Genomic DNA, 18,955 nt, shown 5'->3' with positions numbered 1-18,955 from the left:
ATTCTGAAATACAAAATTATGATCTCTGGTGTATATATTTATAACCTTGATCCACCTGAAAAAAAAAGAAAAAAACACATATGGATATAATGAGCCTGGGTAATTTAACTCTGAAGTGAGAGGTAATTTTCTTTTTTTTTTTTTGGTGAGCAGTATATTTCTTCTATCCAGGCAGAATTTCAATAGCAAATAAAGTTGTGAACCAAACAAGCAAACATCCTAATCCACTAACTGAGTGACATACAATATATTATATATTTCTTATATTTGAATGGCATCGTGATTATAAAAATGCTTCCTTAGCTGTTGCGCTCACATACTCAACTCTTGAATACTGTGTCTTTTTACCATTTCAGCTTTTGCAGTAGAACCTTTATGAGAAGAGACTTGTTATTTTAAATTATGTAAATTTCCCTTTATTAAATGGGTAAAGAAGGATGAAATTGGGGTAAAGAGCTACCATAGAAAATTAGATGTGATTCAGCTCACCATTTCACATGCAGTAGAATAGAGGTGGGTAGGATTGCATTACTGCTTTCCCACACCCACCCCCTGCCTGGTAAACAGCATCCATGCGGCTCATCGTGTGGCACACAGACCTGCAGCTGTGGCATCAGCTGGGGACTGGTTGGAAACTCATAATCCCAGGCCCCACTCCAGACCTCTTGAATCCAGATTTGCATTTTAACAAGATTCCCAGGGGGCTCACATGCATGTTAAAGTTTGAGAAGCACTGGGTTATGGTACGTTTTATCAGGATGCTATCTTATTAATTACATTAAGATATCTATGATAACTTTGTACTAATTTGCATTCATGCTTTCGTTCAGCAGTTATTTGTTTAACTAGACTAGGTGTTAGGCTATGTTTTGGGGATAAAAGATGTTAAGACATTGTCTTCTTTCAGTGAACTCATCAAAGCAGGCAAGACCAATAAGGCAGATGATGGTAGTGCAATGTGGTAGGCCCAACAATAGAGATTTGTATAGGACAGAGGTGTCCAAAGTTTTGTCAATGTTTTTCACCAAGGGCCATATGCGGTAAAATACACAAACAACCAGGCCACTCACTCGAGGTGAAGTATGTATTGCCTCACCTGGTTTATTTAAGTAAACTAAATATATTTTTGGAATTTGCTGCGGGCCAATAAAAAATGGATCAGCCCGTGGGCCGCAGTTTGGACACCCTGGTATAGAATATCTCCAGGCTTCAGAAGGCTACCCAACCTAGCATGGGTGGAGGGGAGAGGAGGAAGTAGGATCAAAGAAAGCTTCTCGAGCTGACGCCTAAAGGATAAATATAATAGGTGTGTATTAGTTTTGTATTTCTGCATAACAAATTACTACAAACTTAGAGGTTTCAAACACCCATTTCTTATTACCTCACATTTTCCGTAGGTTACACAGACAGGCATGGCTTAAATGGAGTCTGTGTTTAGAGTCCCAAAGAGTGAAATTAAAGTGTTGGCCTGGCTGAATTACTTCTGGATCTCAGTGGTCTCTTCCAAGCCCATGTGGTTGGTGGCAGAATTCTGTTCCTTGTGGTTGTAGGGCTGAGATTCCTGCTTTCTTGCTGGCTGTAAAGCAGGGGCCACTCTTGGCTCCAAGAGGCTCTATAGTTCCTTGCCATGTGGCCATCTCACAGCATGGCAGCCTGGTTTTTCAAGGCCAGCAGGAGACTCTCCTGTTCCAGTTAGCTGAGGTATGTCATTTATTGCACTGCAATCGAGAAGTGACCATCCCATCACCTTTGCCATATTTTGTGGTCTAGACCCACGTGATAAGTTCTACCCCCCACTCAGGGGAGGAGATTCTACAATGTGTGGCTCCTTGGGATCATTTGAGAATCCCTCCCACCCCAAGGAGATTAAGCTGGTAAGGTGGGAGTGTAGGTGAAGGAGGCTGCAGAATGAGTTCGGGGAACTTTGAGCAGGGGATAAAAAGAGGTTTTGAGTATAAAATGATGAACTTATTTTGTAATTATTGAATTTCAGGAGCTTGTAGGGCATCCAGATGAAGCTGTGCAGGGGGACTTTGGATCTGCACATTTGAATTTTGATGAAGGGAGATATAGATCCACTGGTGGTCATGTTTGTGAGACTGAGAGTGGACTGGATGGTGTAGAGGGGGTGAGTGACACAGGTGGTGGGCGAATGGAACCCCAGAAGAGCAGCAGTGAGGGTTGTGCTCAGGAAGAGACACTGGGGCAGGGAGACAAAGGCAAGCCCAGAGTAGTGCAGGGAGAATAGAAGTGTAGTATTGTCATTTAGGGGGCGAGAATGCCACGGGAGGCTGTAAAAACTAAACCAGTGTGGCACTGGTACTAGGATAGACAGATCAACTAAAGAAGCAGAAGAGAAAAGCCGGAAGCAGGAGCAAACACATGGAGTTGTGTGTAGTGCACATATCCTAGACTGATGGGGAGGAGAAGGACTAGTGGTCTTGGAACAGCTGAGTGGCCACCTGGGCAAAAATAGTGTGGCTTTACCTCACACCATATCCTAGTACACACCATATCCTCAGATTTATCAAAGATTTGAATGTAAGAAATAACATGTAACTGTAATAGATATAAACAGTAGACATAAACAGTCTGGGAGTTGAGAAGGATTTTCTAACTATTACTCAAATCTGGAAGCCATAAAAGAAAAGTTGTATAGTTTCATTTGTTAAGTGAAACAAGCAACAAAAATCTCTGCATATTAAAAATATCATAAGAAAAATAAAAAGAAATGACAAATTGGAAAAAATAATGCATCTCGTATTGTAGAGAAAGGACTAATCTTTGTGATTTATTAAGACCAAAAGATGAGTAATCATTCCAACAGAAAACTGGACCAAGAATGTAAGGAGATATTCCATAGAAAAGGAAATACAAATGGCTTTTAAATATACAGTGATCTTCAACTTCCTCATAATGAAACAAGTGCAAATTAAAACTATAGTGAGGTATCATTTTTCACTTGTCATCTTGGCAAAAATCCAAAAATTTGATAAAACACCCTTTTAGCTGAGCAATGGGAAAACAGGCCATGATCTGAGGCTTGTGGGACAGTTCAGTGTGGTAGCTTGTGTGGGACCTGACTTGGTGGTACTTATCTGCAGGAAACATAAATCTCCACTTCTGAGAAGTGATTCCAGAGATATCATTGCACAATGACTTATGTGCTAGTTTTTCACTGAAGCTTTATATGATTGGAAAACAGATAGGAAACAACCTAAACATCCATAAATATGGAGCCAGTTATATAAATCATGAAATATCCATTCAGTGTAATATTGTGCAGCTATAAAAAAAAGAAGAATGCTCTTTGTAAACTCATAAGGATCTCTGAGGTACTTTGTTATGTGAAAAGAGAGATAGAAAACAGTATTATGATATGATACCTTTTGTATACAAGAGCAAGAAAATAAGAATATATATTCATGTTTCTTTGTATTTTTGTAATGAACACTTTGCAAGGGTATATTAGAACCTAATAACAGTGATTATCGAGTGGAGTATTATGAGTTGGCCAGATGGGGGAGGACATGTAGGAAAATTTTCACTGTATAATTTGTTTTTAACTTGAACCATATGAACTCAAAAACTGAAATAAATAATATGTACAGAAAGATACCAAGTGAAGGCATCTCAGGGAATCTATCACACTCAGTTAAATATAGCTGTATGGACAAATGGCAACCTGATACAGTCATCTTCAGACTTGTTGGTTTGCTTAACCCATCAATAAAGAAACTTGAATCACACATCTACATATATGTGGATTATTGTTTATTTGAAAATTATATGATTTACTACTATACAAATTGTATTTTGTACCTTAAAACCATATACTGCAAAGAAACTAAAAATGTATAACATGGAAATGAAACTAATGTTACTTTTTAACAGTTAAAAACGAGTTTGCTTTCACCACACTATTAATATGCATGATTCCTTTTTGAAAGCTTGATTCAAAGCTTTGTGTTACCATGATCTAAAGTCTATATTTTACGTTTGGTTTTAATGGTTGTCATATCTAGAATCACTGACCTTCCTGGTTTGTCTAGAACTGGGGGACCCCCGAGGTGTGGGACTTAAGTGCCGTGGCCCAGTTAATCCTGAACAAGCGGGAAAAGTCAGTCACCCTGGTGATAACTTACAAAGATACGTCCCAAAGATACAGAGGAATGAGTTGAAGAAATGATTGCTGGGCAAACTTAATAAATCATGATACTGATTTTTCAGCATCACCCATCAATTATGCAAAAGTTTTTGTATATTTCAGCTGCTGAATTTTCACCTTCTGTGATGACAATCAGTTTTTCTTGGGACCTAATCAAAAGTATTGCATATTTCTATTCCCAAAAGTGATTTCAAAGCCCATTAACACCCTTCACTTGGAAACTCTGTCCCCCAACTTTTAAGTGTACAGTTATTATGAGTGTTTTAGGGGGCACACATTGTGTATGGCCAAAAAATTATGTTAGTGGATACCCACTAACAAATACTCTTTGCTACTGTATCTTTCACACAGTAGTCTTTGTTAAATGGTCAACTTTCCTTGAAGATTGCTGTGAGAGTGTGCCTGATGAATTGTTTGCTCCATGGAGGGAAGCTCTGGCATCTTCTTATTGGTTGCTTGTATTGTCCATCATATTCAGTCTGTGGTTTCTTCCCTGGAATCTTTGAAGTCATTTGTCTATTCTATGAAGGTCAGTTTGGCTAAAATTAGATAATGTTATCTTAACTGAGCATTATAAACTGTAGTAGATCCCAGTAGGCTGAAAGCAAAGGTTGGAAGGAGGGCTTGGCTCTGGTGTAGGATGTGCCTCTCCCGTCAGCCTGCCTCTTGTGTGACTGTCAGATCTAGGGATCCCATTAGGGAAACCCTTTTGTCAACTTCAGTATGAATTGGTCTTGAACCTTACTCTCTCTCTCTGTCAGCCAACAAAGAATTAAGATAGTAAAAAAAGATTCCTAGCTTTGCGCAGTGGCAGTATCGTAGCCAATGAGGTTTATCCGAGGCGCGATTATTGCTAATTGAAAAAAGATTCCTCCCATGTTTGAATGAATTGTGGTGTGCCCCTCCTGGGGTTTGTGCCCCTCCACACACACCTGGAGCGCACTGGCTCCTGTGCATTGTCCCTTCATTATAGTGGTTTTCATGGCTTGGCTTTCTGCAGACAGAAAAATTGGTTTTTGGCGTTTCAAACAATGACTCAAAAATATGGTCTAAACCATGTTTTCTGTGTTCTAGGAGCAAGCTGAAGAAGAAAAGAGGGACGGTGCAGCTCCTTTGAGTCACGGTAATTAGCACCGCCCTTTACAGTTTTAGTTCACAATGAACAACTTGTAAATGAAACTTATTAGATAGCTTTAATTGTTTTAAGTTTATTAATTTAAGTCAATAATAATAATATTATTTGTCAATAGTGTGTTACGTACTCTTCTGTAGACTTTATCACTGTCACCTAAGATTTTCAAATATGTACATCAAGAAAAAGTCTGAAGCTCTTATTTATTTGCTTTTTAAAAAAGTTTTAAGCAAAACAACTTTTGATTTGTAAAATTTCCCTGTGAACAAGAAAATAAGAGATGCTACTTAGTTTATTTATAATTATTTGCTTAAGCTTTTCCCAGATTAGTTTAAATTTCTAAGGATTGCATTTGTACTCTTCTATTGAAGTCATGTTTTAGAGGAAATTGTACATTTGCTCTAAAATGAATATCTCTCATTATGGTTATTAATACATCAATTGGTTTTAGATAACAGCTTTTTAATATTCAGCTAATTCCCTGTGCTTTAAATTTAAATCAACAAATGCAGATGCTGTTTCCCTGGAATGTGTATTCCATACATTTTGTGATTATTTTTATATAAGTAGCCAACTGTTATTAAATTTTCTGTAAAATGTAGTTGAATGTTTAACATTTGTGCTATTCTCCACGGGAAGGAAGTATATAAATTTGATAATTTTTCTCTAATGATATTTTAAAGTACCTTAAATGTTTGTTTAATAAGTTTTTTTTTTTTTTAATAATGGAAAAAACTAAAAATACCTTGGAATAAATGACAAACAAGAATTGAGGTTTTTGTATTGCCTAGTCTTGGGACCCAATATAGAAAATTTGTGGTCTTCTACTTAGATGATTTTAAAAATAAAAGTTGTTTTCTATTTTAAGAAAAATGCTCCTTTAAAACTTCTTTTTCTCTTTTGCTCTCCCTCAATCCTATCATGTTCTTTCCTCAAAAAACAAAGTAGAATGTGGTAATTTGATAATTATGTAACTTGATGTTCAGCTCCATTGAAATACACTTTAATTATGCAATACTGGAATTCCAGAAATAAATTTAGACTGTACATGGTTGTAAAGGCAGGGTTTTTTAAAATGCATTTTTTTCTTCTCAGAAAGAGGTTGTGATTTAGTATATATGTTGTTGTTTCTTCCCTGCAGCTGTATTTTCACACTAATGTACATTGCTTTAGGTTCTCTTATTCTATGGTTGAAGCATTGATTCTACAAAAAGAAAAAAAAGCAGTTAGGCCAACCATTTAAAAATGTTCAGTTTTCAAAACTAAGATTTTCTTTTTAGTAATTTATTATTTATAATTTTATTATAGCCAGGTATATGTTTATCTTAAATAGTTTTTCAGTTTTAATGGAAAGTAAGTTTTTGCTGTTGTTCTTCCATTGTCAGATTTGTTTTATACTTAGTGGTCCATTCTCAAAACTTTTACCTTTTGGTTTATTATTCTCCAAATCTGTTATTGTTGTTGCTGTTTTCCCCCCTAGAACATAGCCAATGCTTAGAAGAAGGCTGAAATTTGGTTTTTGTATATAGATGCTACAAACTGCCAGTTGAAATGAAAACTGAATTATTGGAGGGGCTTTTGAAGTAATTTACATTTTTACCACTTTTAGTGGGATAAAGGGAACTATTCCCTAAATTGCCTATTGTCCTAGTGTTATAATGAGGATTTTTCCTCCTATAGTTCCTGGAAATAGTTTAATCTTTTCTGTAGGGTGCTTGCAAAACAAAAGAGATTTAGTCATTTACCTTGTCTTAAAAATAATATCAAAAGAAGATGAAAGGATTAGGAAATGAAAAGTAGTAGACACATTACAGTCATGGGGATATGGAATACAGTATGGGGAATACCGTGTTTCCCTGAAAATAAGACCTAATCGGACAATCAGCTCTAATATGGCTTTTGGAACAAAAATTAATATAAGACCTGGTATTATATTGTATTGTATTGTATTATATTATATTATATTTATTATATTATTATTATATTATATACCCGGTCTTATATTATAGTAAAATAAGACTGGGTCTTACGTAAATTTTTCCTCCAAAAGACGCATTAGGGCTGATTGTTTGGCTAGGTCTTATTTTCGGGGAAACACGGTATAATCAACAATGTTGTAAAGATCAAGTAAGGTGCCAGATGGGCACTGGACTTATCAGGGGGATCACGTCATAGACTGTGTAGATGCCTGACCAATGAGCTATACACCTGAAGCTGAAGTAGAATAATATTGAATGTCATTTATAACTAAATATACAGGTGTTTAGTTATATATATAAATAACTAAATATATATATATATCTCATCACAGGAGGTGGAGCATAGCATAAGGAAGATAGTAAATGGTATTGTAACAGTTATATAAGATGTCAGACGGGGTAGTAGCTTTGTTATCACTTTGTGAGGGATGTAAATGTCTAACTGTTATGTTGCTTTATACACTTGAAACTAATAAAAAGCATGGTCTGGAGCAACAACAACAAAAATAATATCAAAAGAAAAACAAAAACTGTACACATACATATTTATATTTGAACAGAAAATTATATTGAAAAACAATTCTTGATAGTGATTTTACAATAAACAAGGTATTTCTCTGGAAATCATTACAAAATAATTTATTGAATGCTCAATCTGTGCCACTAACACTGACCCCTGTGTTACAGATGATGAAACTTTGAGAGGCCATTTGATTTATTTAGGGTAAACTTAACTAGTTAGTGGTGGATATAGTATTTGACCCCCCATCTAGCAAGTCCTAAAGCCTATGCACTTTCTATTTACTAGTGTCTTTTTTGTTTGTTTGTTTGTTTTTTTACTGTAACATTGTCCCTTCTTTGTGGCTATTAAAAATAAAGGTAGAAAAAACTGGAATCTTGCTTAGAAATGGTATGGGGAAAGTATCTGCTAATAATTGAAGTATTAATGGTATTTAATATAGCCTCTGTGTCCTTTGGGACTACCTGAACCAGATTTTTATTGCTATAGGTGTATGCTGAGATTAATTCTTTTTGGTTCTTTTGGAAATTCTCTGAGCTAGATTATTCCTGGTGATTCAAACAAATTTAACAGCTGTCTGAGATACCCTTAAGAGCAGGATTGTCTCAATAAGTATTATTTATTAATAATTATGTATATTTGAAGTTATAGAATTACTGTTGTCAATCACTGTGTAATCCCGGACCTCTACATTTGAAATCTCCAAAATAAAAACAACTGATTTCTTCAACTGGACAGGTGATCTGGCTTTTCATCTTCTAAATTTTAAGTGCTCTTTTTAACTAATGGTAACATTTGTTTGGTTGAGTGTTAGGGTAATGAGGTGCTTATGGAAGAAATTATAAAGGAAAACGAGATGTGTTTACATACAAATTAAATTCTGTACAACAGAGAACATCGTAATAAACAAAATTAAAACTGAAATAACAAACTAGCATGTATTTGTCACAACTACAACCTACAGAAGGTCTATAACAGATAAAGGAATTATAAAAAATAATCATATACACAAGATCTCAGTGCAAAAACAGGCAAAAGTAATGAGCAGGTAATTCATGAAAGAGGAAATGAATATACAGGTAAAAATAAATATATTAAATATATTCAGTCTCACTAGAGAACAAAGAAATTTAAAAGTAATGATGAGCATTTTTAACCTACTAAATGAACAATTTTAAAAAAGCTAATACCTCTTGCTGGTGTGATGGGGAAGACTGGCTTTCAGTACGCTGGTACTGGGAGTAGAAGTTGGCTGCATTGTTTTGGAGGACATATTGATAGGACTTATCAGCAGTGTTAAATTAACATTAACTTCAACTCAGAAACTTAACTTTTTTGAATTTCTTTTAATGAAATAAGCAGGAGCATTCAATTTATGCATATGATACTCATGGTACTACTTTTAAATGGAGAAAAGTTGAAAGTAATCTAAACGTCCAACAAATTTGGCATAGGTAAAACGTTGTGGTTACAACTGTATGTAGACAACTGTAGTCACTTAAGTGCTTTGGAAGAACTTTAAATTACATGGGAGGGAAAGCTTAAATAAAATATTAAGGGAAAAAGAAACCCCAGGAGATTCGTCTTGACGGTTGGAAAAAAATTGTGTATCTATTAATAGAAAGATGTTAATAATTGTTATGTCTAACTTGTGAGTATATTTTCCAAGTATTTTTTTTTTACACCTAGTAAGTAATCATGTTACAGTCAGACAATTTAAAAAAAATAAATTCAGAAACTCCTGAACACTAAAAACTTCACTTTATGGAATGGAGGGTATTGTTAGAATATCTGTTCTTGGATTTCTTTTATTTGTAAGTAAACTTTTATTTTGAAATAATTTTAGATTTAGAGAAAAGTTGCAAATATAGTACAGAGATAGTCTTATATACCCTTCACCTCGTTTCCCCTGATGTTAGTATCATATATGACCATACGGCATTTGTCAGAACTAAGAAATTAACATCGGTATATCAATATTCACTAATCTGCTGTCTTTATTCAGCTTTCCCAAGTTTTTCTACGAATGAACTTTTTCTGTTCCAAGATCAGTCTAGAATATCACTTTGCATTATCATTGCACATATTTCTTTTACCATATAGTCTCTCATCTTGTTTTTTCATGGCAAGAAGTCACCAGTATTAACAACATCCACATTTCTTGACAGTCACCGTATTTCCTCACTTGCCATCAACTCATCTTGTCCCCACCAGCTGGCATCTACATTCAGTCATTCCCCTGAAACTATTCATGTTTAGCTCACCAGTGCCTCAAGGTCAGTAATATTTTGTTGATTGAATGGAATAAGGAGCCTCACAAACCAATGGAAGCTTCCATGCTCTTATTTTTCTCACTCTTTAGATTTCGCTTAGACATTAAAGCTGGGCTCTTCTTTGCTCCCTGTTGCTCAGTCTGCTTCTGCTGTAGTCCCTCATTCTGTAATACCATCATCAATTTGTAGTCAGTCAGTCAATCTAGAATCCTAGAGACATCTTGTCTCCTCCTTCTCTTTTACCCCTGAGCCTAGCCAATTATCATCTTTATTCATCCTTCCTGATATCTCTCAAATAAAATCTCCCAACTTCAAGCTGTCCCTGGTCAATTTTTAGTTCAGTCTTTTCACACTTGCTCTTCCCGAACTAAAATTTCTCTGAAATTCTGTTAGTAGAGTGCCTCCTATTCTTTCTTTAGAATATCATTAGAGGCCTGTCACCAACTGGCATTTGCTTGTAACCTGACACCCCTTCCTTGTTTTGCTCCAGCCAAATAAAACAGTCTAGACCCTGCTGTCTGAAAGCTTGTTTCTTGTGCCTGGAGGGTTCTTCTTCTGACCTTACCCAAGTAGTTGGCTTCTTCAGAACCTCATTATCTTTTCTGCTTTCTTTATTTTGCAGTATTTTTCTCTCTATTCTCTTTTTTTCCTCAGCATATCATAGGACATTTGGTATTTAAAAAATCAGTGATATACCGTGTTTCCCCGAAAATAAGACCTAACCGAGAAATACGCCCTAGCATGATTCTTCAGGATGACATCCCCTGAACATAAGCCCTAATGTGTCTTTTGGAGCAAAAATTAATATAAGACCCAGTTTTATTTTGGGGGAAAAACGGTACTAGGCTATATCTTCCACTTAAGGTAAGCATCTTTTAAAGGCAAAAAATTACCCGTCCGGTGGATAAGATCTATTGTTTAGTATGCTGCAGTAATAATTTATTAAAGCACTGAAGTATTAATTAGCTAAATGGCCAAAAGAAGAATTAACACAGCTTTCATAAATGCTTAACTTACTTTCAGAGAGTAGTTTCTGTGCTGGGTCATATGGCTCATTTAGTGATTCTAAAAGACTCAAAGATGGCACCTTGAGCATTATCCCTTGTGTCTTTTGTTAAAGTAACAAGTTTACTTCCTGGATGTAATGACAGAAGTACTTTCTTGCAAAATAATTATATCTCAGTCTGCCTTTTTTGAACTTTGTGATCTGTTCATTCCTACCAAGGTAATTCCTTACCTAAGACTGGATACCAATATCAGAAGGGGAAAACCAAATCAATTTACTTTCGTCAGTTCTTATTATTATAGATGGCACTTACTATCATTAAATCACAGTTAAATATTCAGGCATTTGGATATTTTGAACCTAAAAATTACATTTTCATTGAGCCATGAAACTGTTGCTGAGGATAAATGGGACTTCTTTGTAAGTAATGAACATTTTGTGGGGGGATTTCAATAATTAAAGCATCCATATGCACTTTTAACAAAAATACTATGTAACAAATAGTTTTCAATGTACATTTTCAAATACTTTCTTTGCTCCTGATACTGATTTATATAGGAGCAAATCTTTGAATTTAATCGGTTTAGTTGCCAAACCTCCCCTTGTGGTATTGTGTTTCTCGTGGGTAATTCACGGTGGTGCGAATATATACTCTCACAAAGGAAAGGAGCACATTTGTTTCCTTCCTGGAGTCAGTCAGTAGACAGTATCAGTAATAAAACTGTATAAAGCACAAAGATAGGGCAAGAACCTGTATTCATAAATCCTGTTCTATAAAGACCACTTTTATGAGCCATGTTGAATTCTTTACTATGAAAGCAGGTATCATATTAAAATTTCTACTTCATTAAAGAACTTGCTGAGAAGCCGTCAGCTTATTTGTGTTCTCAAACAGTCCTATAGAGGAGTCCACCTAAAGGCAGCACTAAATCCTACTGTGTCTCTCATTAGAGGTCCCTGGTGGATAATAAGAGTATCAGACTCTGGAAAGGGGACTAAGTACCCTGATTTTGAGATTGATTAAGCAAAAGAAAATGTCACCGAACAGCACTTAGTTCCAGGGGAGACCTCTGTGAAGTCTGGCAGAGTTTTCTAAGGGCCATGCTGCCAGTGGCCTCCATCCCCTGCCCCATAAAACACCCATCCCCCCACTCCTGCAGGTCTTCTTTCTGTTCCTGAAACCAGAGACATGTTGCATTTTGAGGTTGAACCAAAGGATTCTTTCCACTGACATGCTTTGCTCTTTTAAAGCATATTTGATCTTTGTTCATCATAATTACCTTTGCTACTGAGATTAAAGCTGCTATTTAGGGGGCATTTCGGTATTCATTTGAACCTGTACTGTTTCATGTGAAATATTTGGACTGTGGGCTAATTCATTGATATGACTATTTTAAATGGCTTCTTCATTTCCCTGTGCTCTCTTAGCACTGTAGAGTGAAAGCATTCCTCTTTTCTAAAATACATTTTTAAAAATTTGAAACTATATAAAACTTATGGAAAAGTTATAAGTACAATACGAGAATTTTTTTTTCCTGAATTAGAGAATAAGTTGCCAATCCAATAGCAGCCTTCTCTGGACTAGTACACGTTGCCAGTTATTTTGCAAATGTCTCCAATTTTAGGTTTGTCTGATATTTCCTCATGATTAGATTCCAGTTATGCATCTTTTGGGGGAATATCTCAGAAGTACTATGCTATGTTCTTGTGGCATCTGATCGCATGGTACACGATTTTGATTAGTCCCATTTCTGATGATTACTTTGATTTCTTGATTAAAGTGGTCTCTACCAGGTTTCTCCACTGTTTCTCCAACCAACTCCCCACTCTGGGTTACTCCCCCAGGTAGATACTCTCAATACTTGTTTCAGATTCATTCATTCCCTGCTCTGTGCCATTCCACCATCTGTGGTGACACTGCCCTCACCCCGATAGGTTGCGATACTCTGTGCTGGACTTCCCCACCTGTGGGTATTTTCCTTAACCCCTCTTCCACCCCACCCCACCCCCGCCCCAATCCTCCTATGTGGATAGCTACTTTGTTTTGCCCCATGTAATAAATTCAGAACAGAGTTGTTCAGAAGAGGAAGGGAAGGGTAGAAAGAAAGAAGAGGGCGGAGAAGGCCAGGAGGATGAGGAAGTAGAACATATTTTCATTCTTAAATAAGAGAACAGCAGAAAATAACGAGTATCTGAAGCAGAAAAAAGAAAAAAAGACTGGGTGGTAAGTTTGAGTGTAGGGCCCTGCTTATGTCTCCCTTCAAGGTGAGGGGCACGTGTCAGTAGATAATGATTGAAGCCCCTATGAATCAGGGTAATTACATTGTTAAAAGTCATCTGATAGGTCTGCTTTTCTGTGTATGTAAGGGGTACTTTCTCATTTCACTGTCCACTACAGCACTGAGTTTAAGTGCAAACCCTCATTCTTCTCCCAGGTCCCAGTGCTGACTTTGCTCCATTGCATTTTGACATGAAGTTCAAAGTTGTGAAGCACAGGGGAAAGTCAAGTATGATAGTTGTGTTTTGAGCCTGGATGCCTGGGACCAATGTGGGTCTGATATTGGGACCTCCGGAGAATCCTGTGGATTTCCCTCAAAAGCCAGAAAGAGCTAGGAATTGGTGATTTGTTCTTGCTGCTTTGCTAACGTTATTAGTTGTTTTAGTGCTTAAGTGCAAAGCTGCATTTGTATGGTAGCTGTTTATAGACTGGAAGTTCACTTGGCATGTTCATGATCAAAATCTTATTTTTCCACTGATTTCCATATGTGTAATTGAACCCACTAAAAAAAAAAAAAAAAGCTTCCTCTAAGATAGCACCTAACTCACAATGAAGACAGTGCAATAAATAGAAACTTCCCTGATGTTTAGGCCAGCTGCACACAGGCAGTCGATATAGATAGATAGCCTAGCACTGGGTATTCAGCCATGGTTTTGTCTTGAGCCCAGGGTAAATGTTATCTTTTAGAAGTCCAACTTTTAATAATTCTTTCTCAAGAATGACTTCTTTTGTTATTTGAAAGGAAGTATAGAGCCTGCACTTAGAATCAAGCAGACCTCATTTGAATTTTGGTTTTGCCACTTCATTGTGTGGCTGCCAGCAAGTTATTTCACTTCTGTGAGCCTCAATTTTCTTGTTTGTGAAATAATAGGTCATATCTCTTACCCCATAAAATTGTCAGGATTAAATGAAAAACATGTTTATAATGTGTGCGGCTGTTGGTAAATACTCAACAAAGGACATTTTTCTTGAACAGCTTAAATAGGGAATTTATGTATTAGTTTTTAGTAATTTTAGGTTCTTTTTGGTAAAGACGCTCATATTTTGCTTAGGAGATTCCTAAAGGACTGTTTAAAAACTACTTACTCTAGAGCATTAGCAGTGGGTGAGGCATTTTTTTTAAAAAGTGTTTTTATCCTACTTAAGAAAGAACTTATTTTTCTTTGAGGAATAGACACATAAGAAGTTTAAACTTTTAAAAACTCGTTTGGTTGCTCTTTCCTTATATACCTGATATAACTGGAAGCAGCACAACATGTTTCTCACAGCCTTTGCTGAAAAGCCTCTTTGGGATGTAACTACGCGTAGAAAATAAATTTTTTTTTTTGAAAAACACTTTAAGTGAAAATAGAAGGTAATTGACGATATTCTGTGGCTGTTCTGATGAAAATAAAGAACAGGGGAAAATGATAGTGGCATGGGTTTGGTGTTTAGTAAGTAGAGTAGATTTAAAAGGTATATAGAGTTATAAAAGTACACAAACTTTTGAACACTTGAGAATTGTGTCAATTACTTGGGGATAAAAGATCTTATATTTGATTTAAAGTCATTATCATCTTAGATACGCTCACACCCAATGGTCCTAGAGATATGAAGGTCTCCTTAGTTTGGCGACTGGCCCACCTATCGGGTGCCCAAGCCAAGAGTTGTGTGGCCATCTCAACACCTTGTTTTTTCACTTCCCTGGGAAGTCTGCCATCAGGGCTGTTGCTTCAGCTTCTGGACTATTTCTCCAGTCTTTCTATGCTTTTCATCTTTCCTGGTGCTATTTGAGTCAAAGCTTTCATCCTGTCATCCTTCACCGGGTTGTCCCAGCTGACATCTCTAGACCTACTCTTGACATGACCTAATCCAGTCTCCACAATGCAGCCACATTGCTCTTTTCAAAACATAAGCCTCATCTTGTCAACAGCCCTATCTTTTCTTTGCTGAAAACCTTTCAAATGCTTTCTGTTTCCTGTAGGGTAGGAGATGAGCAAATCCTCAGTAAGGTTTCTAAGACCTGGAGTACCTGGCCTTTCTTGTCTCTTTGGCCTCATCTCCAGCCATGTGCCCACTCGTTCCTTGTGCTCTGACAGTGCTGGCCTTATTTCAGGTTCTGCCACAGAGCTCCTGAACTTGCTGTGCTTCTGGCCTGGAATGCCCCTCCTTTTTCATTAGGAAAGCTTTTGCTGATCTCCCAGACTAGGTGGGGGTAAGGGTGTGGGGGGTGGGAGTTCTACGCTCTCAAGGTCCTGTATTCTATGAAATGACGTAATATCATTTGTGATTATATTTCAGATTACTTGAGTCTTCCCTACTAGATTTTAAAGCTTGTGAGTGAGGGATCATGTCTGTTTTTGTCCACTGTGTGACCTTAGAACTTAGCCCATACTGGGTCCTCCATAAGTACTTGTTGAATGAGTGAAGAGAGAAAGCAGTTGATGAGGCTAAAAGCTGGTTTGGGCCAACGGAGAAGCACCTGATTTGCTATGCTAAGCTGGTTGGATATTAAAGAGACTCTGAAGCTTTGGGCAGGAGAGTGATAACCTCTCTTGTGGAGAGAGAACTCCAGGGATATCCCTGGACTAAGGTGGGGTAGCGAGTGTGGGCAAAAGAGGAACTGAACAATCAAAGTATTGCCAAGAACTGATAGGTGGTCCTGCTCATCTACTACAGGGCCAAGGGTGGCTGAGAGGAGGAGATAGATTCCAAAGATAGTAGGAGGCAAGAGCCACAGGATCTAGTAAATGGCTGACTACAGGGGCTGGAAGAGCGATCACCGAATGTAGTATAGGTACCATTCACTGACCTAAGGAACATGGCGACCACATTTGAGGGACAATGCTTGGTTTTTGTGTGGAGATTGAAAGCCTATGAAACATTTGAAGTGTCTAGGCCAGATGCTCGTGATAGCAGTCTGAGGGGCAGGTTTGTATTTGGGGTTTGTGTGTGGGTGGTAGGTGAAGCTGTGAATTTGGGGAGACCTCTCTAAGGAGCAGTTAGCAGAAGACTGAGGATAGCCTCTTGGGGTGAGGGAGGGGAAGAGGGAGAAGGAAGAGAAGCCAGAGGAGAACCAGGATGGTGTCCTCAGAACCATGGATGGTGTTCTGGGCAGGCAGGCACCTTGGGGTGGGCATAGTGTGCTGTTCTCTGCATGCCTCAGGACTTGGCACAGCTCTCTGTGTGCGAAGCTGGTACCTAGAATGAACCAAACTGTGTGACAGAGATTTTGAAGTAGAAACATTTTTTCCACAAGTAAGCATGAGGTTATATAAAGCTAGGTTTTAGAAGTCTGACATGCTGCTTTAATTTTGTTCTATGTTGAAAAGTATTCTACCAAAGATAAGCCATAGTTTGCCATGTTTTTGTGCTTTTGTCTGTAGTTATCTTCACAGTGCTTAGGATCTTAGGAGAAATTACTGTTCTCAGATAGTTGTCATAATTAATTTTTTATAATAGTAAATCTGAATTCAGCAGTTCAGGATTTAATTTGACAAAGGAAGCTGTATTTTATTGATGATTTTTAAAACATAGGATGCTTGGGAATTAAAACCAGTTATTTAAATTAGTGCACATTTATGGCTTATCAGGGTAATGGGTCCATGAAAGAAGACATTTATGCCGAAACTAAACCTTGGGGAAATCACTTCTTTCATCTTTAAAATGATTAGGTGATTTATTAGATACCGCTCAGCCCTGAAGCTTTATGACTGTATCTAAAACTATTTTGGAGAGTTAACATCATAAGCTTTCTGTACAAAAAAACGGTAAGGTAGTAAAGGGTTTTTGATGCTGACTATTATAAATTAATTCCTGGAACATCACCTTAAAGAGATAGGAAAATATTAGCTATGGATGCATTCTCTTAGGTGTTCTTTTTTAATTTCTATGTTTTCTACAGTGAACTTCAGTACAAATCAGAGAATACTATGTGGTAACTATTGCCCTAAGCTAATTTATTATTCGTGGATTCCTTCTTATTTTTTAGGCAAATTAAATATGATTATTTTGTCCATTTTCATAGTTACTGAGCATTTAGAAACTTTCTAGTGGTGAGTTTGAACAGTTTACTGAATATTATTATTTATTGCTTCTAATGTACAGTTCTGTATTAGTTTCCTGTAGCTACAACTTAACAGCTCCAACAGCAGAGATTTATTGTCTTACATATTGTCTGCAGGTTAGAAATAAGACATGGGTCACACTGGGCTAACGACGACATGTGCGCAGGGCTGTGTTTCTGGAGGCTTTAGGGGAGGGTGTGTTTCCTTGCTTGCCTCTTTCAGCTTCTAGAAGCCACTTGCAGTTCTTGGCTCATGGTCCCTTACTCCATCTTCAAAGCTGGCAAGGTAGCATTTCTCTTACCCTTCTGTCATAGTCATATCTTCTTGTGACCACAGCTGGGAAAGCTTCTCCACTTTTAGGGACGCCTGTGATTACATTAGGCCCTCCTGGATAATCCAAGATAACTTCCCCATCTCAAGGACCTTGATATAATCACATCTGCAAAATCTCTTTTGCCTCGTGATGTTAACATAGTCAGTTTCTAAGGATTAGGTATGGACCTCTTTGGGAGGACATTATTCTGCCTACCACAAATTCTAACTTGCAGAATCACTTTGGGCTTCCTTGCAAGAAATGGGAATTATTTTCTTCCTGTTGCAAAGGGAACAATGCCATTATTGAGCTCCTTAGCACATAGTTTAGGGCTTGGTAGTCATTAGGTCGACAGTTATTGCACTTTCTTGTTTCATTAACAGCATCATTCAAGTAAGGACTAAAGGCTCTCATTGTTAGAGGCCCAAAGAGTTCAGTGGAGAGGAGGCTGGCGGGGACTAGTGGGATCTTCACTGAGGGCTTTGAATGTGCTTTCTAGGAATTTAATTTTGTGACTGTTCTAGATGTTTTTACATTAAAGCTTTCCTTTAAACAGTGCTAATTTATCTTTCAACTAAAAAAACGACTCTTCATTGCCTTAAGTGGTCTGCTAATCAACTGAAACTCAGTGTTCCTTCATGGATTTTTAAATTTACATTCACTGAGAATGATTATTGTTTTGAAAGGTTAGAAAGTTAAGAGGTAAAAGTATGATTTTGGAAAGAATTTATTTTAGAAACTTCTAATATCAAGAGAAAAAGCAATCTTGAATAGTGTTTTAAGTATGTCCATTAATTACAGCCCAGCAGGGGATATCTTGAATAGAGGAAAGTCTAAGTTCTGAAAGACATAATTAATTAAATTAATGAAGGTAGCAATAACAACTGGAGCTATTCTATATTTAACGGATTTCATTAGATGTCTGTGGGATATATAGATGTAAAAGGTCAAAGGAAATATGTAGTTAATCACTTTATGAAGAGAATATTGTCATCTTATATAGGCGTATGTTAATTTGATGACTTATAGGTTGGTATTGATAAAGTGTTTTAATATCAACCAATAAGTATATGGGCCTTCATTAAGGAATCTCAGTGATGAAAATTATTTTCATGCACCTGCCTGCCCCGCAACTACTGCATGTCAAGGGAGGTAATCAGATGACATTTGGAAATCTGCATATGAATGTGCTCTTTACCGTAAACTTCACCATCACCTGTATATTCCAGTATTCAGATTT

At 37.0% G+C, this 18,955-nt stretch overlaps 1 protein-coding gene and 1 pseudogene across 1 annotated transcript in view; both read left to right on the top strand.

The window, feature by feature from the left end:
• The window catches only part of L3MBTL4 (L3MBTL histone methyl-lysine binding protein 4), a 442,302-nt gene that overhangs the window by 118,516 nt on the left and 304,831 nt on the right, over nt 1-18,955 (top strand). The window contains exon 4 of the mRNA XM_019755692.2: nt 5,243-5,291. Within this exon, the coding sequence (XP_019611251.2) occupies nt 5,243-5,291 (49 nt within the window). The remainder of the gene's footprint in view (nt 1-5,242; nt 5,292-18,955) is intronic.
• On the top strand, nt 4,965-5,079 carry LOC141567037 (U4 spliceosomal RNA; annotated as a pseudogene).

The sequence above is a fragment of the Rhinolophus sinicus genome, linkage group LG09, assembly GCF_036562045.2.
Source record: "Rhinolophus sinicus isolate RSC01 linkage group LG09, ASM3656204v1, whole genome shotgun sequence".
In the NCBI taxonomy this organism is placed as follows: Eukaryota; Metazoa; Chordata; class Mammalia; order Chiroptera; family Rhinolophidae; genus Rhinolophus; species Rhinolophus sinicus.
This window is presented reverse-complemented; position numbering and strand designations above follow the sequence as displayed.